General features: G+C 40.2%; 1 protein-coding gene and 1 pseudogene across 1 annotated transcript; both read right to left on the bottom strand.

Annotated features, from left to right (window-relative positions):
• Positions 1-10,505: 10,505 nt before the first annotated feature.
• Positions 10,506-12,110, bottom strand: LOC9656462 (ribosomal RNA small subunit methyltransferase I). The gene is made up of 9 exons (XM_024682760.1): positions 11,954-12,110; positions 11,823-11,902; positions 11,639-11,735; positions 11,453-11,581; positions 11,283-11,391; positions 11,068-11,212; positions 10,980-11,022; positions 10,751-10,927; positions 10,506-10,706 (listed from the first exon to the last, which is right to left on the bottom strand). Exons 1-9 carry the CDS (start codon positions 12,077-12,079, stop codon positions 10,599-10,601), a joined length of 1,014 nt encoding a protein of 337 aa, XP_024538528.1. The 5' UTR covers positions 12,080-12,110; the 3' UTR covers positions 10,506-10,598.
• A 1,654-nt stretch (positions 12,111-13,764) lies between these two features.
• Positions 13,765-15,910, bottom strand: LOC9656461 (annotated as a pseudogene).
• Between the last annotated feature and the right edge of the window lie 1,526 nt (positions 15,911-17,436).

Genomic DNA, 17,436 nt, shown 5'->3' with positions numbered 1-17,436 from the left:
ATGATTGTGCTGCAACCAATCCATACCAAGAATGAGGTCAAAAGCTTGACTCGGCACCACCCGCAATGACTGCAACTCAAGCTCGAGATCGCCCACACGCACAACCAGGTCCGCCTCATCTCGTGCACATGCATGTGTACGGCCGTTGCCATAAAGAATGAAAACTGGATCCGCCGCACGACGCAAGTGTAGACGACAACGTGTGGCAACAGGTCGAGCAATAGAAGATAAACTCGAACCTGTATCAACCAACACGGAGAGAAGAATAGGAGACCTCTTGTTATAAAAACGAGCTTGGAAAGTAAACACTGGATGAACCGGTGCCGAGTGAACCCCTTGATGATACTCCCGAAAGAAAGATGGAGGGGTCACTAACTTATTCGCGCAAGGTCCCTCCATTACTCGCGCGACTCCTCGTTTCCCGAATGCACCTCGGTATCCAAACTTTCCACCGCAGCAGCACCAACGGGACGTTGCTGACGCCAAGGTCTCCACCCAGGAAATGGAGGTCGCCAATCCGGAAAGCGCCGACAACGCCGATAAGTATGACCAACTTCATCACACGCCCAGCAACGAACGTCACGGCCATGACCACGTCCTCGCCCTTGTCCTTGGACTCGAGTAGCAGCAGCATCAACCTCAATGGGAACAGGACCATCACTCATAGGAAGTGGAGCTGAAGGACGTGTAGCAAGAAGTGGAAGAGGCGACGTCTCATAATGTTGTGCCAAGCGAAGAGCATCGTCAAGAGTGGCAGGAGCAAGTGCATGCACAAGTCCGACAAGATCTCGACGAAGTGCTGGCCACAGCATTCCTAGCTTGATCCGCTCCGACATATTTGGCTCCGCACGAAGCAAAAGACTTCGGAAACGAACGCCAAATTGCATCACCGACTCAGATGGCCCTTGGCGAAGACGATGCAATTGTTGGAAGGCATCATCACAATCGTCGGCGTGTCCGAAGGCGCGTTTGAAGACGTCCGGAAGAACACTCCAATCGCCACGAGTAGCTGCGCTCAATCCATTGTACCACTGCAATGCCGTCCCTTGGAGACATGTGGGGAACTCACGCAAACGTCGAGCATCATCCCAAGAATGATATGTGGCAATCACCGTGAAGTGATCGAACCAATGGTACACATCATCCCCAGGATTCCCACGAAAGAACTCCAGCCGAACGCGAGGATTGGCACCAAAAGCAGGAGGAGTTGTACCATGTGCCGTGAACACCACCATCAACTGAGTTTGGTTGTTCAATTGCAAGCGCATAGCATCAAGCAATTGAACCAACTGCTGCTCTAGAGTCAAAGGAGGAGATTGCGGATCGGCCATGAAAATGAATGAAAAAGAAAGAGCAAAAGAAGAGAAATGACAAAAAGCTGGAAAGAAATGGTAGATCTAGACAATGCAAAAAGCTAGATCTAAACCAAAATCCTGAAAGGAAAGAACAAAAGAAAGGAAATGGAAAAAGCTAGATCTAGCCAATGCAAAAGCTAGATCTAAACCGAAATCCCAAATCCAAGCACTCCCAGGGACAATCAAAGATGCCCCTCAACTCCACCAATGTGAGTGCATGGAATATGGAAAGGGAATACAGAAATGTGCATATCAATTAACCCAAAAACCCTAGCTTATATACAGGAGCGAATGGTCCAGATTGAAACCAATCCAACGGCTACCAAAATCCACTACTATCCGCTAATATTAGTATATGGCATCGTAGCCGTACACTTGGCCCTCACATTGTTAAATTTAGAAAACCTTGATCAATTATAATTTGAATATCTTGTTCACTAAGAACTTTTTTCCCCCCAGTCTACATTTACTCCATATACAAAATTTATATAAGAAAACACTACTATATATATTCTTAAGACCATTAAATACATTAGAAAACTTTTCTAATAAATAAACAGTTAAGAAATTTTATAACATAACATGTAGTAGGATTTATAATATTTTTTAATTATTTTTTATTATATAAAAATAATTTTAAAAAATAATATAAAATAATAACTATCTAAATACTTTTAAATTTACTTTTTTATTAGCCTTTTAAAACTAAAATTTTAATGTTCTTCCAAATGTAAAAGAATGTTTTTATTTCTCTATATTCAAAGGTGTGAGGGCCAAATGTATAGCTACGATGCTGTATGCTAATATTAGCGTAGTGAGATTTTGGTAGCCGTTGGATTGGTTCAATCCAGACCACTCGCTTCTATATATAAGCTAGGGTTTTTGGGCTAATTGATATACACATTTTCTGTATTCCCTTTCCATATTCCAAGCACTCATATTGGTGGAAGTGAGGGGCACTTTTGATTGTCCCTAAAGAGTGTTTGGATTTGGGATTTTAGTTTAGATTTAGCTTTTGCATTGTCTAAATCTAACTTTTTCCATTTCCTTTTTTTTATTCTTTCCTTTCAGGATTTTTGTTTAGATCTAGCTTTTTGCATTGTTTAGATGTACCATTTCCTTTTAGCTTTTTGTTTTTCTCTTCTTTTTCTCTTTCTTTTTCGTTAATCTTCATGGCAGATCAACAATCTCCTCATTTGACTCTGGAGCAACAATTGGTACAATTGCTTGATGCTATGCACTTGCAATTGAACAACCAAACTCAGTTGATGGTAGCGTTCACGGCACGTGGTACAACTCCTCCTGCTCTTGGTGCCAATCCTCGCATTTGGCTGGAGTTCTTTCACGGGAATCCTAGAAATGATGTGTAGCATTGGTTCGATCATTTCACGGTGATTGTCACATATCATTCTTGGGATGATGTTCGACATTTGCATGAGTTTCCCACGTGTCTCCAAGAGATGGCGTTGCAATGGTACAATGGTTTGAGCACAGCCACTCATGGGGATTGGAGTGCTCTCCCGGACGTTTTCAAACGTGCCTTCGGACATGCCGACGACTGTGATGATGCCTTCCAACAATTGCATCGTCTTCGCTAGAGGCCTTCTGAATTGGTGATGCAATTTGGCATTCGTTTCCGAAATCTTTTGCTTCGTGTGGAGCCAAATATGTTGGAGTAGATCAAGCTCAGAATGTTATGGCCAGCACTTCGTCAAGATTTTGTCAGATTTGTGCATGCACTTGCTCCTGCCACCCTTGACAATGCTCTTTGCTTGGCATAATGTTATGAGACGTCACCTCTCCCACTTCTCTCTGCATGTCTTTCAGCTCCACTTTCTAAGGGTGATGGTTATGTTCCAATGGAGGTCATACTTATCGGCATTATCAGCATTTTCCGGATTGGCAATCTCCATTTCCTAGGTGGAGACCTTGGCATCAGCAACGTCCGTTGGTGCTACTGTAGTGGAAGGTTTGGACGCCAAGATGCATCCGGGAAATGAAGAGTCGCGCAAGTAGCGGAGGGACCTTGCGCGAATAAGTCAGTGATCCGATTCCAACTCGTCCAACAAAGGTTTCTATTCGTCGTCGGTCACCCAAGGATATCAAGATTTTATGTGCAAACGTCAAAGAGATGTTAGAGAAGGGTGTTATTCGGAAGTTGCAGAGTCCTTGGGCATGTGAACCTCATCTTGTGACAAAGCCTGATGGGAGTATTCATTTCTACATCGACTATTGTTCGTTAAACGAAGTGACAATCCCGGATGTGTACCCTCTTCCTCACACTACTAATCTCCTAGATCGTCTAGGGCAAAGTCATTGGTTCACCAAGTTCAATCTTGCTTCTGGGTTGTGGCAAGTACCATGCTCCAGCAACTTTCCAGCGAATGATGTACAAGGTTCTTTGCGATATGCCAAAGGTGACTGCTGACTTCATTGATGATGCCTTGATCCACTTGGAGGGGACGTGGGAGGAGCACATTCGTGATGTTTGTAAAGTGTTGGATCGGCTACATGATGTTGGTTTAAAGCTGAAGCGGTTGAAATGTGTGTTTGGGTCCAAGGACATAACTTATCTTGGGTACTGTATTTTTCATGAAGGTTTGCAAGTTGATCCTGACAAACTTGTGGTTGTTCTAAAGTTCCTTACTCCAAAGTGTGTGAATGATGTGCAGCGCTTCTTGGGCAAGGTGCAGTATCTCGGTTGTTTTGTGGATCATCTTTCTGATTGCACTGCACCGTTGTAAGCGTTGCTGAAGTCATCAACGTCATCTTTCATCTTGTCTCTGGATTATGAGCGAGTGTTCATGGATCTCAAAGAGCTATTGACGACTCCTCCGGTTTTAGCATATCCTGATTACACTCGACCTTTTATTTTGTGCATGGATGCTTCTAACATTGGTCTTGGAGGTGTGTTGATGCAAGAGAGCTTGAGTGTGTTTGGTCAGCACCATCCCATTGCATATATAAACCATACATTACAACCAACGAAGATGAACTACTCCATGGCAAAGAAAGAGTGTTTAGTAACAATCTAGGGTTTCAAAAAACTTTATGCATATCTACATGGTTCTCGGACGTTACTTGAAAGTAACCATGCTACTGTTACTTCATTATTGAAGCGGAAGAACCTAATTGGTCGTACTGCTCGATGGACTTTGAAGCTTCAGATATATGATTTTGATGTTGTTCATCGCCTAGGGACTTCTATGGTTGATGCAGATGCCCTTTCTTGAGTTTTTCTTCCTTCTCCACTCTCTTCTCATGTTTCTGACGAGCCTGTTGTTCTAGCATCTGTGGATTTTCTAGACGAGGATTATGTGCTGTCAGTGGTTGCTATACTTGACGTTCAGTGTTCACAATGTGCAAAGTAAAATTTACCTTCTCTTGATGAAATTCGCAAGGCTCAAAAGATTGAGCCATGGATTCGAAGGCTTCAAGATGGGTTTGAGAATCCTACATCACTTGTTAATGACTTACCTTTCTGGCATTTACATTCTCAATATCACCTTGAAGATAGCCTTCTTTATTTTATGGGGATAGATCCTGATGATCATTTATAGCTAGTGGTGCCTTCTGTCTTTATTTTGTGGTTTCTCCATGCCTACCATGATTCTCTTATTCTAGGTAGGCATATGGGACATTGTCGTGTAACTGAGAAGTTGTGTAGGTCTTTCTATTGACTGAACATGTGATGTGATATTATCCGGTATGTGCGCAGTTGTGTTTGGTGCCAAGCTCGTAATACTCCTCCTCATGCTGTGGAAGGACGGTTGGAGTTAATTGAGTTTCCCATCTATTTGAGTTGGTGGTATTTGATCTTATGGGACCTTTTCCACAGTCGACTGTTGACAATGAATATGTTATTATTGCTTCTGACTACTTGACTCATTGGGTGGAAATTAGTGCTCTTGTTAGTGCCTTTGTAACTGCTGTTGGATACTTCCTCCTCAATCGAGTAGTGTTCCAGCATTCTTGTCCAGAGCAGATTCTTTCGGATAATGGTCCCGCATTTATGGCTTAGGCATTTCATGTTTTGACGTCTTGGTTGGGGATACACCATACTTTCACCAGTGTTTATCATCCACAATTAGACAATGTAGTGGAACAGGTCGTTCAGATATTTAAAGGGATGATTGCGAAGTATGTGAACTTTTAGTATTCGGATTGAGATGGTTATTTACCATCTCTTCGATATGCATATGTTACAAAGGTGCAGCATTTTATTGGTGCTTCACCATATAAACTCTTATATGGTTATGATCCAATATTACCAACGAAGCTGGGTTTACCTTCGCGATTGCCATGAGCTGCCGATGCTAGGTCATGGGATCAGTATTTGATAAGTATTCTTCCACTTGTTTGAGCAGAGTTTGCCGAACACTTAGGCCGCATACAAGTGGGACAACAATGGCACTATAACTCCCATCATTGTCCACTTGCGGAGTACAAAGTGGATGATTTGGTGTTAGTCCGTTTTCCTCATCTTACGGTACGTGGTTTATCTAAAGGGCTCCTTGCACAGTGGAAAGGACTGTATCGAGTGTTGCGGCAAGTTGGACCACAAGTTTATAAGGTTCGGCATGATGTTCAACAAGCCGATCCTCTAGAGATTATGCATGTGTAGTGGTTGAAACGCTTCATACAAAGGGATTAGGAGCAGTTAATACCACCTACAGATCCGCCGATACCTACTCCTAACGTTCTTCTAGATCTCAGCTCGTCTACAAGAGAACCCTAATGGTCTTCTATTATTCCGAGAGGAGGGGATGATGTGAGGGCCAAGTGTACGGTTACGATGCCGTATGCTAATATTAGCACAATAGGATTTTGGTAGCCGTCGGATTGGTTTCAATCTGGACCACTCACTCCTGTATATAAGCTAGGGTTTTTGGGCTAATTGATATATGTAAGCTCCTGAGTTTAGACTTCCCAAGAGGTCATCCAACCTAGTACTATTCAAACCTAAAGACACTTAACCCCAAATATCCCAAGACCTTTAACCAATTGAAAAAAGGGGTGCACTCTTATTCATGGGCCTTTTCCTTTTATATTTGAACTCTATAGATTTTTTCTCGATTCGTTCCCTTTGGTTGCTTATAATCTATGATGTTTCCCTACAAGTTCACACCCTCGTGAACGAAAGCTGAGAGCCACAGCTCACCCGAGAGCCCTGCTCTCTTGACACCCTATTTCTCGGGTCAAGCCCAGCAGGAGCAAATTGGACCAACTAGATGTCAATTAACATATAGTGTGATTCTCTTAGCCAGCCAATAGAGTCGAACCCGAAACCCTTTTGATACCAAATGTAAGCTCCTGAGTTTGGTCTTCCCGAGAGTTCACCCAACCCAATACTATTCAAACCCAAAGACACTTAACCCCAAATATCCCAAAACCTTTAACCGATTGGAAAAAGGGGTGCACTCTTATTTATAGGCCCTTTCCTTTTATATTTAAACCCCATGGATCATCTCTTGAGTCGTTCCCTTTGGTTGCTTACAATATGCACACTTTCTGTATTCCTTTTCTATATTCCAAGCACTCATAATGTTTATTTTATTAATAATAAATTTTAAATATGTATTAGAAGAAAAATTGCTAAATATTTATAGCTCTCCTCTTAGAGCTAACTGAAAAGCTTAATGAAAGAGTGTGTTACCTTTACCAAATTTAACTAGTGGATATATTTATACACCATTTGTGAGTGCATGGATTATAAAAATAGAATACAAAAATGTATATATTAGATTAACCTAAAAACCCTGAAATAAGTAAGTGGTCCACATTGAAATCATATCAAAATCTCATTACACTTATATCAGTATACAATTATAGTTATATATGTGGACCTCACATTATCCCTTGCTTTTGGAAAGATGAAAAGTAATTAGGATCCTCTAGTTGATAAGTCAAAATTCAAAGGAAAATTAGGAGGAGGCACTAATGGATTTGTACATGGTGTCAATTGTTCATAATCTCTTTGTATAAAGTGTTTTAGCCATGATAAATATCATGCTAAACCTAATAAACCTGTGGTCCAACTTGCTACAACACTTTATATAATCCTTTCCACTGAGCAATGAGCCTTTTAAACAAACCATGTATTATAATATTGAGAAAATAAACCAACATCAAATCATCCATTTTATACTCTGTAAGTGGATAATGATAGAGTTTAATTTAGATATTATCCCACTTATATGTGGCCTAAATGTTCAATAGAGTCCACTAGAACCAATGGAAGAATGATTGTCAAATATTAATCTTAGAACTTAATATTAGTAACTTATGGCAATCATAATAATAAATTCAACTCTATCAAAAATATCATATTGTGATTATATAAGAGTTTATATGATGAAACACTAATAAAACTCTATACCCTTATGGCATATACATACTAAAGAGATGATAAATAACCATTCCAATCCAAATGCTGAAAATTCACATACTTCATAATCATTCTTTTGAAGGTTCAAACAAGTCATTCCACCAAACCATCCATCTGTGAATAATAAAGATTCGTGAAAATATGGCATATCCCTAGTTGAAATGATAAACACTCGTGAAAATGTGGCATATCCCCAGATATCAAGATGTGAAATGCCTTATTTATAGATATGGGACCATTATCTAAGAAAATCTACTTTGAGCAAGAATGTTAAAACACCATTTAATTGACGAGGAAATATTTAATTACAATTGCAAATACACTAGCAAAAGCATTGATTTCCACTCATCAAATCAAGTAGTTGAAAGCAATAATGATGTACTCATTGTCAACAATTGACTGTGGAAAAGGCTCTATTAAATTAAATGTTACTAACTCAAATAAACAGAAAAACACAATTGACTTCAATTATCCTTTTACAGCACAAAGGGGAGTATTGTAAATTTGGCACCAAACATAACTATACATATACTAGATAACATTATATTGCATCTTTGAATAATAAAAAGATCTATATAGCTTTTTAGTCATATAATAATATCCCATATATTTACCTATAATAGGTCATGGTAAGCATAAAGAAAATATAGAATAAAAATAAAAAACATCACTAACTACAGATAGTCATTAGAATAAGTCCTTATAAAGTAAAAAAGATTGTCCTTAAAGTGATATTGAAAATATAAATACCAAAATAGCGAATCATCAGTAAATAATGCAAACATCTGAAGCTTTTGAATCCATAATTTAACCTTTTGATCCATTAAGAGAAGGCAATTTTAGCTTTAGACCTTGGATACTAAACAATCAAGTATAAATACTATTGATAATATGGAATCCTTGTTTATAAAATAAAATTCATTAATGGTAGAATAATTGATTTTTCAGGAACACGAAAAGGGAGAGGAGCTCAAAAAAGGTATTAGCATTAGCCATGGAACTCCTCAAATAATGAATGACCTCAAAATTATCTATTTTAAAAGTCAAAACTTATCAAGTAGTACAACTAATCAAATTCTTCCACTTCAATAATGAAATGATCACAGCATGATGAGACATATAAGTCTTTCATGGTGGTGGGAATGTGAGACCCCCTGCATAATTCTTCTTTATTATGGAGGTTCTAACGAGTTTAATAAGAATATATTCTAATGTCATATTAAATATTACATCAATCTGAAGTCAAATTCTAAATATCCTGAAAGGGTGCTCATGAATTGAAAAGTTAAATAATTGAGCTCAATTTTCAATTGTAATTTAATATAAACATTATAAACTAAGTTTGCCATGACCTTAATACTTTAAAGTTTATAATATTTATATTAAACAGGTGCTAACTAATTTAATAAGAATAATGTCATATTAAATTACATCAATCTGAAGTTAAACCCTAAATATCCTAAAACCCATAACCAATTAGAAAAAGAGGTGCTCATGAATTGAAGAGTTGAAGAGTTGAGCTTAATTTTCATTTATAATTTAATATAAACATTATGCCATAACTTTAATACTTTAAAGTTTATAATGTTTATATTAAATTACAATTATAAAATTTAAAGTATTAAGGTAACTCTTTAGATAAAAATGTTCTGGAAGAGACTTCTTTCAGGTCGTTGCAGCCTCAAGTAACAAGAGTGAGGTACATAATTTGCTTAGCTACTTAATGTTTTGATGGAATGGTTTCTTTCCAGGTACATCGAAGATCAACAAGGTGTTGCAAAGAAGTGACTATTAGATTAAAATCACTAAACTTTTATACATTTTGGATATTTACTGCTAACACTTATCCCCCAAATCGAGTGCTTCTCTCACTGATAGTAGTTGTCAGATGGATTTAGGCTACAAAATTCCAGTAGTCATGAAAATTAATTTTAATTTACAGTTTGAATCTTTAATAACAAGTTCCTCAAGACCTAGTACCACCACCGCAAGCTTGTCAAATCTCGTAGTACTTGCACAGACGAAGCCATCTGCTTTGACTGGAGAGCAAGAAAACGAAGAAAAAAAAACCTGCATCCCTACTTGCTTCTGCAGCTAAAGAACTTTGGGCAGCAAACACCGCCCAATCCACCCTTATCCCTGACGCAGCAGCAGTTCCTCCACAATTCTACACGACTAAAGAGAAAGAAGCGATCTTCCAACGTTGATTTTGCCAGCCTAATAAGATCTGAAACGCAGAAGAAAGAGTTCTAATGTACTCCTCTGTGTTGCCTCCATTCCCATTGAAAACCAGGCCCAAAGAAATCATGGCACACGGTTTTAAACCATGAACAATTCTGGCTCACCATGTTGTGTTCTGTAGAGCGACCTGCTTCATTATATCATCTCTAAGAAAAACAACCAAGAATCGTTTAAGCGCAAGAGCTGCAGCTCCCTGTTCTTTCTCAAAAACTTTTAGTAGCAAGGAGCACTCAAATTTGTAATATGACGGCTCCAAACAACCTATCCGTGCCTTGGTTAGTATGTAAATATAATACAGGTATGACAAGAGACCCGTGCCGATTACACAACTCGAAATATGCCCGTGCCGTCATCCTGTGTCCTGTGCAAACGAGCTTACACCCATATTAGGCTTTCTCTTCTCTTTATAACACCAAAATGCTTCGAGGTGTAAGTTGCTCCAGCTGCTGAGAAACTTGGAAAGCAATTCAAACCATAAGTAAGCCTACTTGATTTGGATGGACGCCGTACGCAGTTCCAAAGAATCTCTCCAAAAAACATTGAGAATACGTGCATAGTATATAACAAGCGTAGAGTTTTTTTGCTATCCAAATCTGAGATTCTTACAAACCAGATTAGCTGCTATCCTCGCTTTTTGACTTGTCTTTCTTCAGCACTTTCAGTGCAAGAGAGTACACTGAGTTTCGCCTCACAAAAGTTTCCTCGCTCACCTCTTTCACAGCCTGCATAGAATTTTCAGCGCTTTATAAATCACCACAATATTCACCTCGGACAAGCTCTTTCCAGATTCGAACAGTATTTCAAGTCTATCTTCCAGTTCTTCGTTGCTCGGGAACCTCTCGGCAGCTCTTGCTGGTAATCCGTCAATCAGCAGAGTAACTTCTCCTCGAGGCTCGCTTTCTTTAAAACGAGCTTGCGCTTTGCCAAGTGTTCCGCGCCAAAACTGTTTCAATCGTCGTCAGAAAGTAACAAACTTCTTGAAAACAGTTATTTACCTCTTCGTAGATCTTTGTTAACTCCCTTGCGACCACACAATGCCTGGCAAAAGAGAAATTAGAATGACACAGCCTAGTGCTAACCAACCTGTTCGAGCCAAAAGCAGTGGCGCATTCTGCGAGTATGCTGCAAAGCTTGTTTGGAGGAACGAAAAAAATCTGTGTCGATGTCTCTTCCGCAGCAACAAGGAGCCGTTTGTGCCTGGTGCTCGCATGCGTCGATAGAAATCCTACTGCCTCAGCCTGGCTTTTTGTTAGCAAACGCTCATAAAGAAACAAAACCCGTAGGCACGAAAGACTCACCAAACGAGAACTCGTTTGTTGGTAGTCCGGAGGCGATTAGTGCTGTTAGAGCTGCAGATGGTCCGGGAACTGGTATTATTTTATAGTTCTCCTCGATACAAGCTCTAACCTGATAGACATCACGTTAGCACGAAGAGGAAACTGAGAAGGAAAAAAAAAACGGAGCGTACTAGCTCAGCACCAGGATCACTGATTCCTGGCATTCCGGCATCGCTCACAAGGGCCAATGCCTCACGGTTTGCCAGTCTTTCCAGGATTTCCTCTTGTCTCGTTTGCTCGTTAAACTTGTGATAGCTCATCTGGAAAGAAAAAACAAACAGTTTTTCTTTCTAAAGGAAACATACTTGAGAACCAGCCTTTGGAGTTTTGATATCGTAATGCTGCAACAGCTTTGAAGAGTGCCTTGTATCCTCTGCCAGTATCAGATCAACTGATCGTAATACTCTCAAGGCGCTGGAGCCAGGAAAACAAAGAAACGAGAATACTTTTAGAGCAGTAGGCAGGAAGAAAAGAAAGAAAAAAAAGTAAACGAGAACACACCGCATTGTGATGTCTTCGAGATTTCCTATTGGAGTAGCGACCAAGTAAAGCCCGGATTCGATCTTTGGCTGCGGGACAAGCTGGAGAACGAGAAAATTAAATAAAGGAAGAATTCATGAAGAAAATCATACCGCTTGCTCTTGCGCTGCCGCTAATGCTAGCCTCCCTTTAGCAGAACAGTACGTTGCACGGGTGATCCTCCTATGGCAGCAACTAAGCAGAGCTTTGGCGGCATTCAGCTCCATCGCCATCGCCATTGCGCATCCAACCTAAAACCCCTAACTAGGGTTATTCATAATGAACGGCCAGGATCTCTTCCCGCGCAACTCTCTTCGATTTCACTCGATTTCCATCTCGCTGCTGCTCATCTTCCTCTAAATTTTGACTTCTTTCTCTGACGTCTCGCCCGCCGGGCTGAGCATTCCAAGCAATCCAAGCAAAGAAGAAGGCTTTTGATTTGCCTCCACCAAACATTGAAACTCTGTGAGTAAACCAGCATGAGAACAAAGACATCGTCCAATCTTTGCTCAAGGACACTCGAACTCACAAATTCGAGCTCAGGACTTACCGAGCAAGTGTTGTATACCACTATCTCCGAGGCAGGAACTGATAGATTAGGAAATTTTGTCATAATTTAAATTATTATTATTGGCAAATTTACAGAACTAACCAATTGCCTTCCATAACACTGTACGAGTTTCTAAATTATAAATGAAAACATTTCCTTCTCCTTTTACCACTGCACTTGCCATTGCGAAACAATTTAAATGCAACCTACAATCCACATTAGCTTCCCAGAAAACATGATTTGCAGGGCTCTTTATCACAAGCTTTCCATCATACTGCAAATGTGCAAAGCATCCACTGATAGGATCATAAGAATGCTCACTAATCCACAAGATTAGACCATCTATTTTGCGAATTAACACCAGCTTGCAGTTCTTCTGTTGCATGGTGAGTCTATACAGTCCATTTACTGAGTTTAAACTATTTCCAGCGGGAAGATATGATCCTGAAACTTTGATATGATTGCTTATGATAGATGATCCAAAACTCCAGCAATCACTTATATCATGGTTACTTTGTTCTCTGGTGACAACACTATCTAATCTTTTAATATGCAAATTAGTCTTTGGTGGCACATATACGAGTTGATAGTGTATAGCAAAATTTAAAAATTCTGTACGTATCTCAGCACAAAAGGTTACTCTAGTTCCATTGTCATACATGGCATCCGTGAACATCTGACTCCTGATGTAGCTGAATGCTTGCCGCACTTCATGTGAGGCAAAACGAAATGGTATGGATGGATCAGCCACACAAATACCAATAGAATCAACATGTAAAAGCGGGGCAGTGATGTGAAATGAAATTCTCACCGATGTCGCTCCCAAAGAAAACACAGCAGAGATGCTTCCAACTCCAAATGTATTATATACTCCATCGTCAGCATAAACAGCATCAATACAGTTATCAATCATGTTCATAACTTCTCTAAACTCTACTAGTGATAAGGCATTTAAGCCTACACTGAAGATGGTTGTGGGCAGAGCAGGATACCAGTGTGGCGGGGGCTGACCAAAACTAGTCAAAACTAAAGCTAATAATGCAAAGGTGGAGCAAATTGAGAACATGTTGGCTAAATAAAATCCACTCAAGAGTTTGGAGTTCTTGGTGCTTTCAGAGGCTAATGTGCCGAGTGTGTTGAACAAAGCTACAACGGAAAGACCAAGAAAGTTTACATGGCTAAGTTGGATTCAATACTAGGAAACAAAATTTGGTTGTTTTCTTTCTGACTAGATATATTCAATAAATTAAAGGAATTTACTATTAGGAATTTAATTTAAGTTTATCTGACCTAAAACCGTTTGTGAAACTTATTAAAATCCGCTATAAAATTTGGTGCTTTTCGATTCTGAACAAGCAAAAGTTACAACGCCAAGAAAGTTAAATATTAAGTACACAATATTTAAAAATTAGCTTAACTTGCCCGCAAAACAAAATATCCATCAGTTTAGTTTCTTTTGTTTCTTCTTTTTCCTCTTAGTTTTCCTCTCTTCGATTTCACTCGATTTCCTTTTGCGCTGCTGCTCAAAAGTCTGGCTCCTTTCTCTCACGAAAAGAGCGACGAAAAAACCATCGGTTTTGTCTCGCAAGGCATCCGTCCGCAACAAATGCTGCGCTGAGCATTCCAACGCAAGGCCTCAGTTCCTTTGGAGAAGCAAGAAGAAGAGTTTTGATTTACCTCCATCAAACACTGGAAGTCCTCTGTGAGGCCAATCTGGAAGAACAGTCCCGAGCTTGAATTTGTGAGAGCGAGCGTGCTCGAGCACGGATTGGATGACATCTTCGTTCTCACGCTGGTTCACCGAGCAAGTGCTGTATACCACTCTCTCCACGGCAGGAACTGGGAAAAAGAGGCCAAAGACTTAGCCTGGAAAAACTGAGAGACTGGCTGCTTACAGGACAATGCGTGACACAGAGCAGCCTTTTGGAAACTGGCTAACCGATCGATCCTTTGAAACTCCGGATCGTCTGGAAACTTTACAAGGGCATGAGATTATACAACTGAGAAAACAAATGACTGACCGTTTGCTACTGGAAGCAAGTGATCCATTCTTTGCACTGTAGTCCCGGAGCCAGAGCAAGACGGGTCCAACAAGATCGCACGAACCTGGAAACCACTTTAAAACTTTTTCCGCAAGAAAAGAGAAACGAAAAGAAACAGAAGAGACCTTGCTGTAGTCCGACGCGTTTGGATCGAGTTTAAGAAAGTCCTGATGCTTCACTTGTATATCTTTCAGAGTGTTGTCTAGGAAAAAACGACGGGTTTTTCAGCACAAATAGGAAGGATACTGTTTGCTCCGGCACGTTTGACCGTGTCTTGCAGCACCTGGAGGCGTTTTCTGTGGAGCTCGCAAGCCGTAACCCGACCTTTTCCTTTCATCAGAGCAGCCAAATGCACGGTTTTGTTCCCAGGAGAGGCACAAGCATCCAAAACCTCGAGAACAAAACACCATAAACTTGAAGAATAAGGAGGAGAAGAAAAAAAGTTTAAGATAAAAGAGTACCTCCCAATCTAGATCTGGGCAAAGAACATGTGCTGGAATACAACTTGCTTTGCTCTAAGAAACAAAACAACGAAGAAAAAAAGCTCTTAACACTAAGAATTCAGCTCAAGTAAATGAGTCACCTGTAGGAAAATGCTACCTTGTAGCACAAGAGAATGGTCGTGCAAATCCGTGCCGGGCGGAAGCACAAGCAAGTCAGGAAGCAACTCGTCAACCTTGGCCTGCCAGCTAAACAATGTCAAAACGGAAAAAGATCTCACGAAGGAAACTTACGCCAAGTTCTTCAAGCTTCTCTAGAGCTTCGTCGACTGTCATTTGCAGAGTGTTCACTCTCACGTATCTGGGAATGTCTACCAAAATCGGTTTGAGGCGAGATATGAATGAAAAAATTGAAACAAACTTACCACAAGATTGTATCTGTCGAGTTTCTGGTGGCAGCAACCCATCAATCTCAGTGACATTTTTCTTCATCATCAGCCTCACAAATGCTGCTCGAAGTGCTGCCTTTCTCGACAGCACAAAGATTTCTTCTTTTCCCGACGGCAAAATCTCCTTTTTCCAACGTAGAATCACGAAAACTTCAGTATCATAGCACAAGGAAAAGAAAAAGGAATTTACTTACTTGCTCAAAGAGTAGATCATGCGTGAGCACATAGAAAAGTTCATCCTGACCCTGGCGAAGAGAAACAAAGAACTGATAGAGAGAAACAAACACCCAAACCTTGTTTTTCCTTCCTTGAAGAAGACCCACAGAATGCACAATGTCCTTGATCACGGGAAGATCTGTCAAACACATTTTTTACACGCGAAAAAGTTCAAGAAGACAAGTCCTCTTACATTTGAGAGTGTTGCAAATGAGAGCAAGGGTAGCCTTTTTCGCGACGATGGAAGGCTTGTAGACGAGAGACTTGATAGAAGCGAGCGCCCTGTGCTGCGTATTGCCCGCCAAGACTTGCCTGAGAATCCGAGCTACCTGGCGGCGCACAAAATGCAGCGCGGGCTTCTTAGCTCCCATAACATTTAGGGCGAAAATTTTGCTCTATGTATTGAAAACATCATTTCTTTTACAGCCTTCCACCATTCTTGACGAGTTTCTGTGAATATAACACATTGCTCGCATCGTCTTTGATCATAAGATTCCCATCTTGTTCGAGGTGTGCAATGCATCCACTCACAGGGTTGTGAAAATGCTTGGGTAGCACCATCTGTTTTTGTTAAGACCAACTTGCCATCCATGCACAGTGTCAACCTGTAAAGCCCAGAGCTGTTTCCCTCTAGAAGATAGGATCCTGGAATTCTTTCTGGATTTCCAACAAGACAACACCTGAAACTCCAACAATCACTTTCTTTGCTTGCTAAGATGTGCTATAGAAACGTGATCTATTGCAAAATTTAAGTGTTCTGTGCGTATTTCAGCATCTCTCTGTCTGCTGCCTGAGACCTGCAATCGATACCCATCGGATTTCTAATGGAGAGAAATGTTTCTCTTACGTAGAAACGAAATGGCAAAGAGGAATCACCAATGCAAATCTCAAAGTTTGTTCTTATTAGTAGGGGCGCATGGATATGAAAATCAACTCCAATTGATATAGATCCAATTGGAATCACAACAGAGGAGCTTCCTACTGGAAAATAGTTTAAACCATTGTCATCAGCATAAAGCAGATTAACATGATTAACTATTTGGTGGATAATTTGATCAAACTTGGACGTAATGTGATGGTGGAGATTGGCACAAGGCAGGAGCTAGTGTAAAAAGCAATAATTTCAAGAACACATGCATCATTATCTAATTACTCTTCAGCGGGCTTTACTATAACACAACATTAGTTAATTGTCTTTTATTTAAAATAACCAAACTTATAGTGCAAGGTGGAAAAAAGGTAAATAAAAGAAAGAAAGAAAGAAAGAAAAGGTCATTGTATCAATAAGAATTTTTCATAGGGGCATAAGGTTCTGCATTGATGATGAATTTGCCTTCCTTTAGTAAACAGGTCCATCAGAAACCAGATGGAAATTGATGGAGATACTGTGCTGATCCGCATTGAATTGTTCGACTTTGCCATTTGCTATTAATTAGTGCTAAAGGGGTTAGAGAAGACGGTGAATAGTTGAAGTTTTTGATTCCAGGATCCTATCTTCGATCAGGGAACAGCTTAAGTTCTGTGATTGGCATTGCAGGATGTTTTGCACATCTCCAACAGGATCTTGTGATTAAAGGCAATGTTTTCTACGGCAGCCTTTGACCCTAGATCTAATTTAATTTAGCGGTAAAAAGTATAATATGTGACTAGTTAGATTCCAGACAGTTGGAGGGTGGTCCCAAGACACAATTGAGTGTTCAAGATGGAGTCCATTCCAGCTTTAAGCTCACTGAGAGATTTTAGGTAACTCAGGCTCCATTCATCGCTGCTATGGCATTTTTTTAAGGGATGAGCAATGACATGCAGCAACTACCTGGGCGTCTCAAAGACAGGGCAGGGCGTTTTTCGTATAGTCCTTTCTCAGCCGTTTGTTTATCCGTGTGTTACAGTTTAGGCGAC

This window comes from Selaginella moellendorffii, unplaced genomic scaffold (assembly GCF_000143415.4).
Source record: "Selaginella moellendorffii unplaced genomic scaffold, v1.0 SELMOscaffold_35, whole genome shotgun sequence".
NCBI classification, from domain to species: Eukaryota; Viridiplantae; Streptophyta; class Lycopodiopsida; order Selaginellales; family Selaginellaceae; genus Selaginella; species Selaginella moellendorffii.
This window is presented reverse-complemented; position numbering and strand designations above follow the sequence as displayed.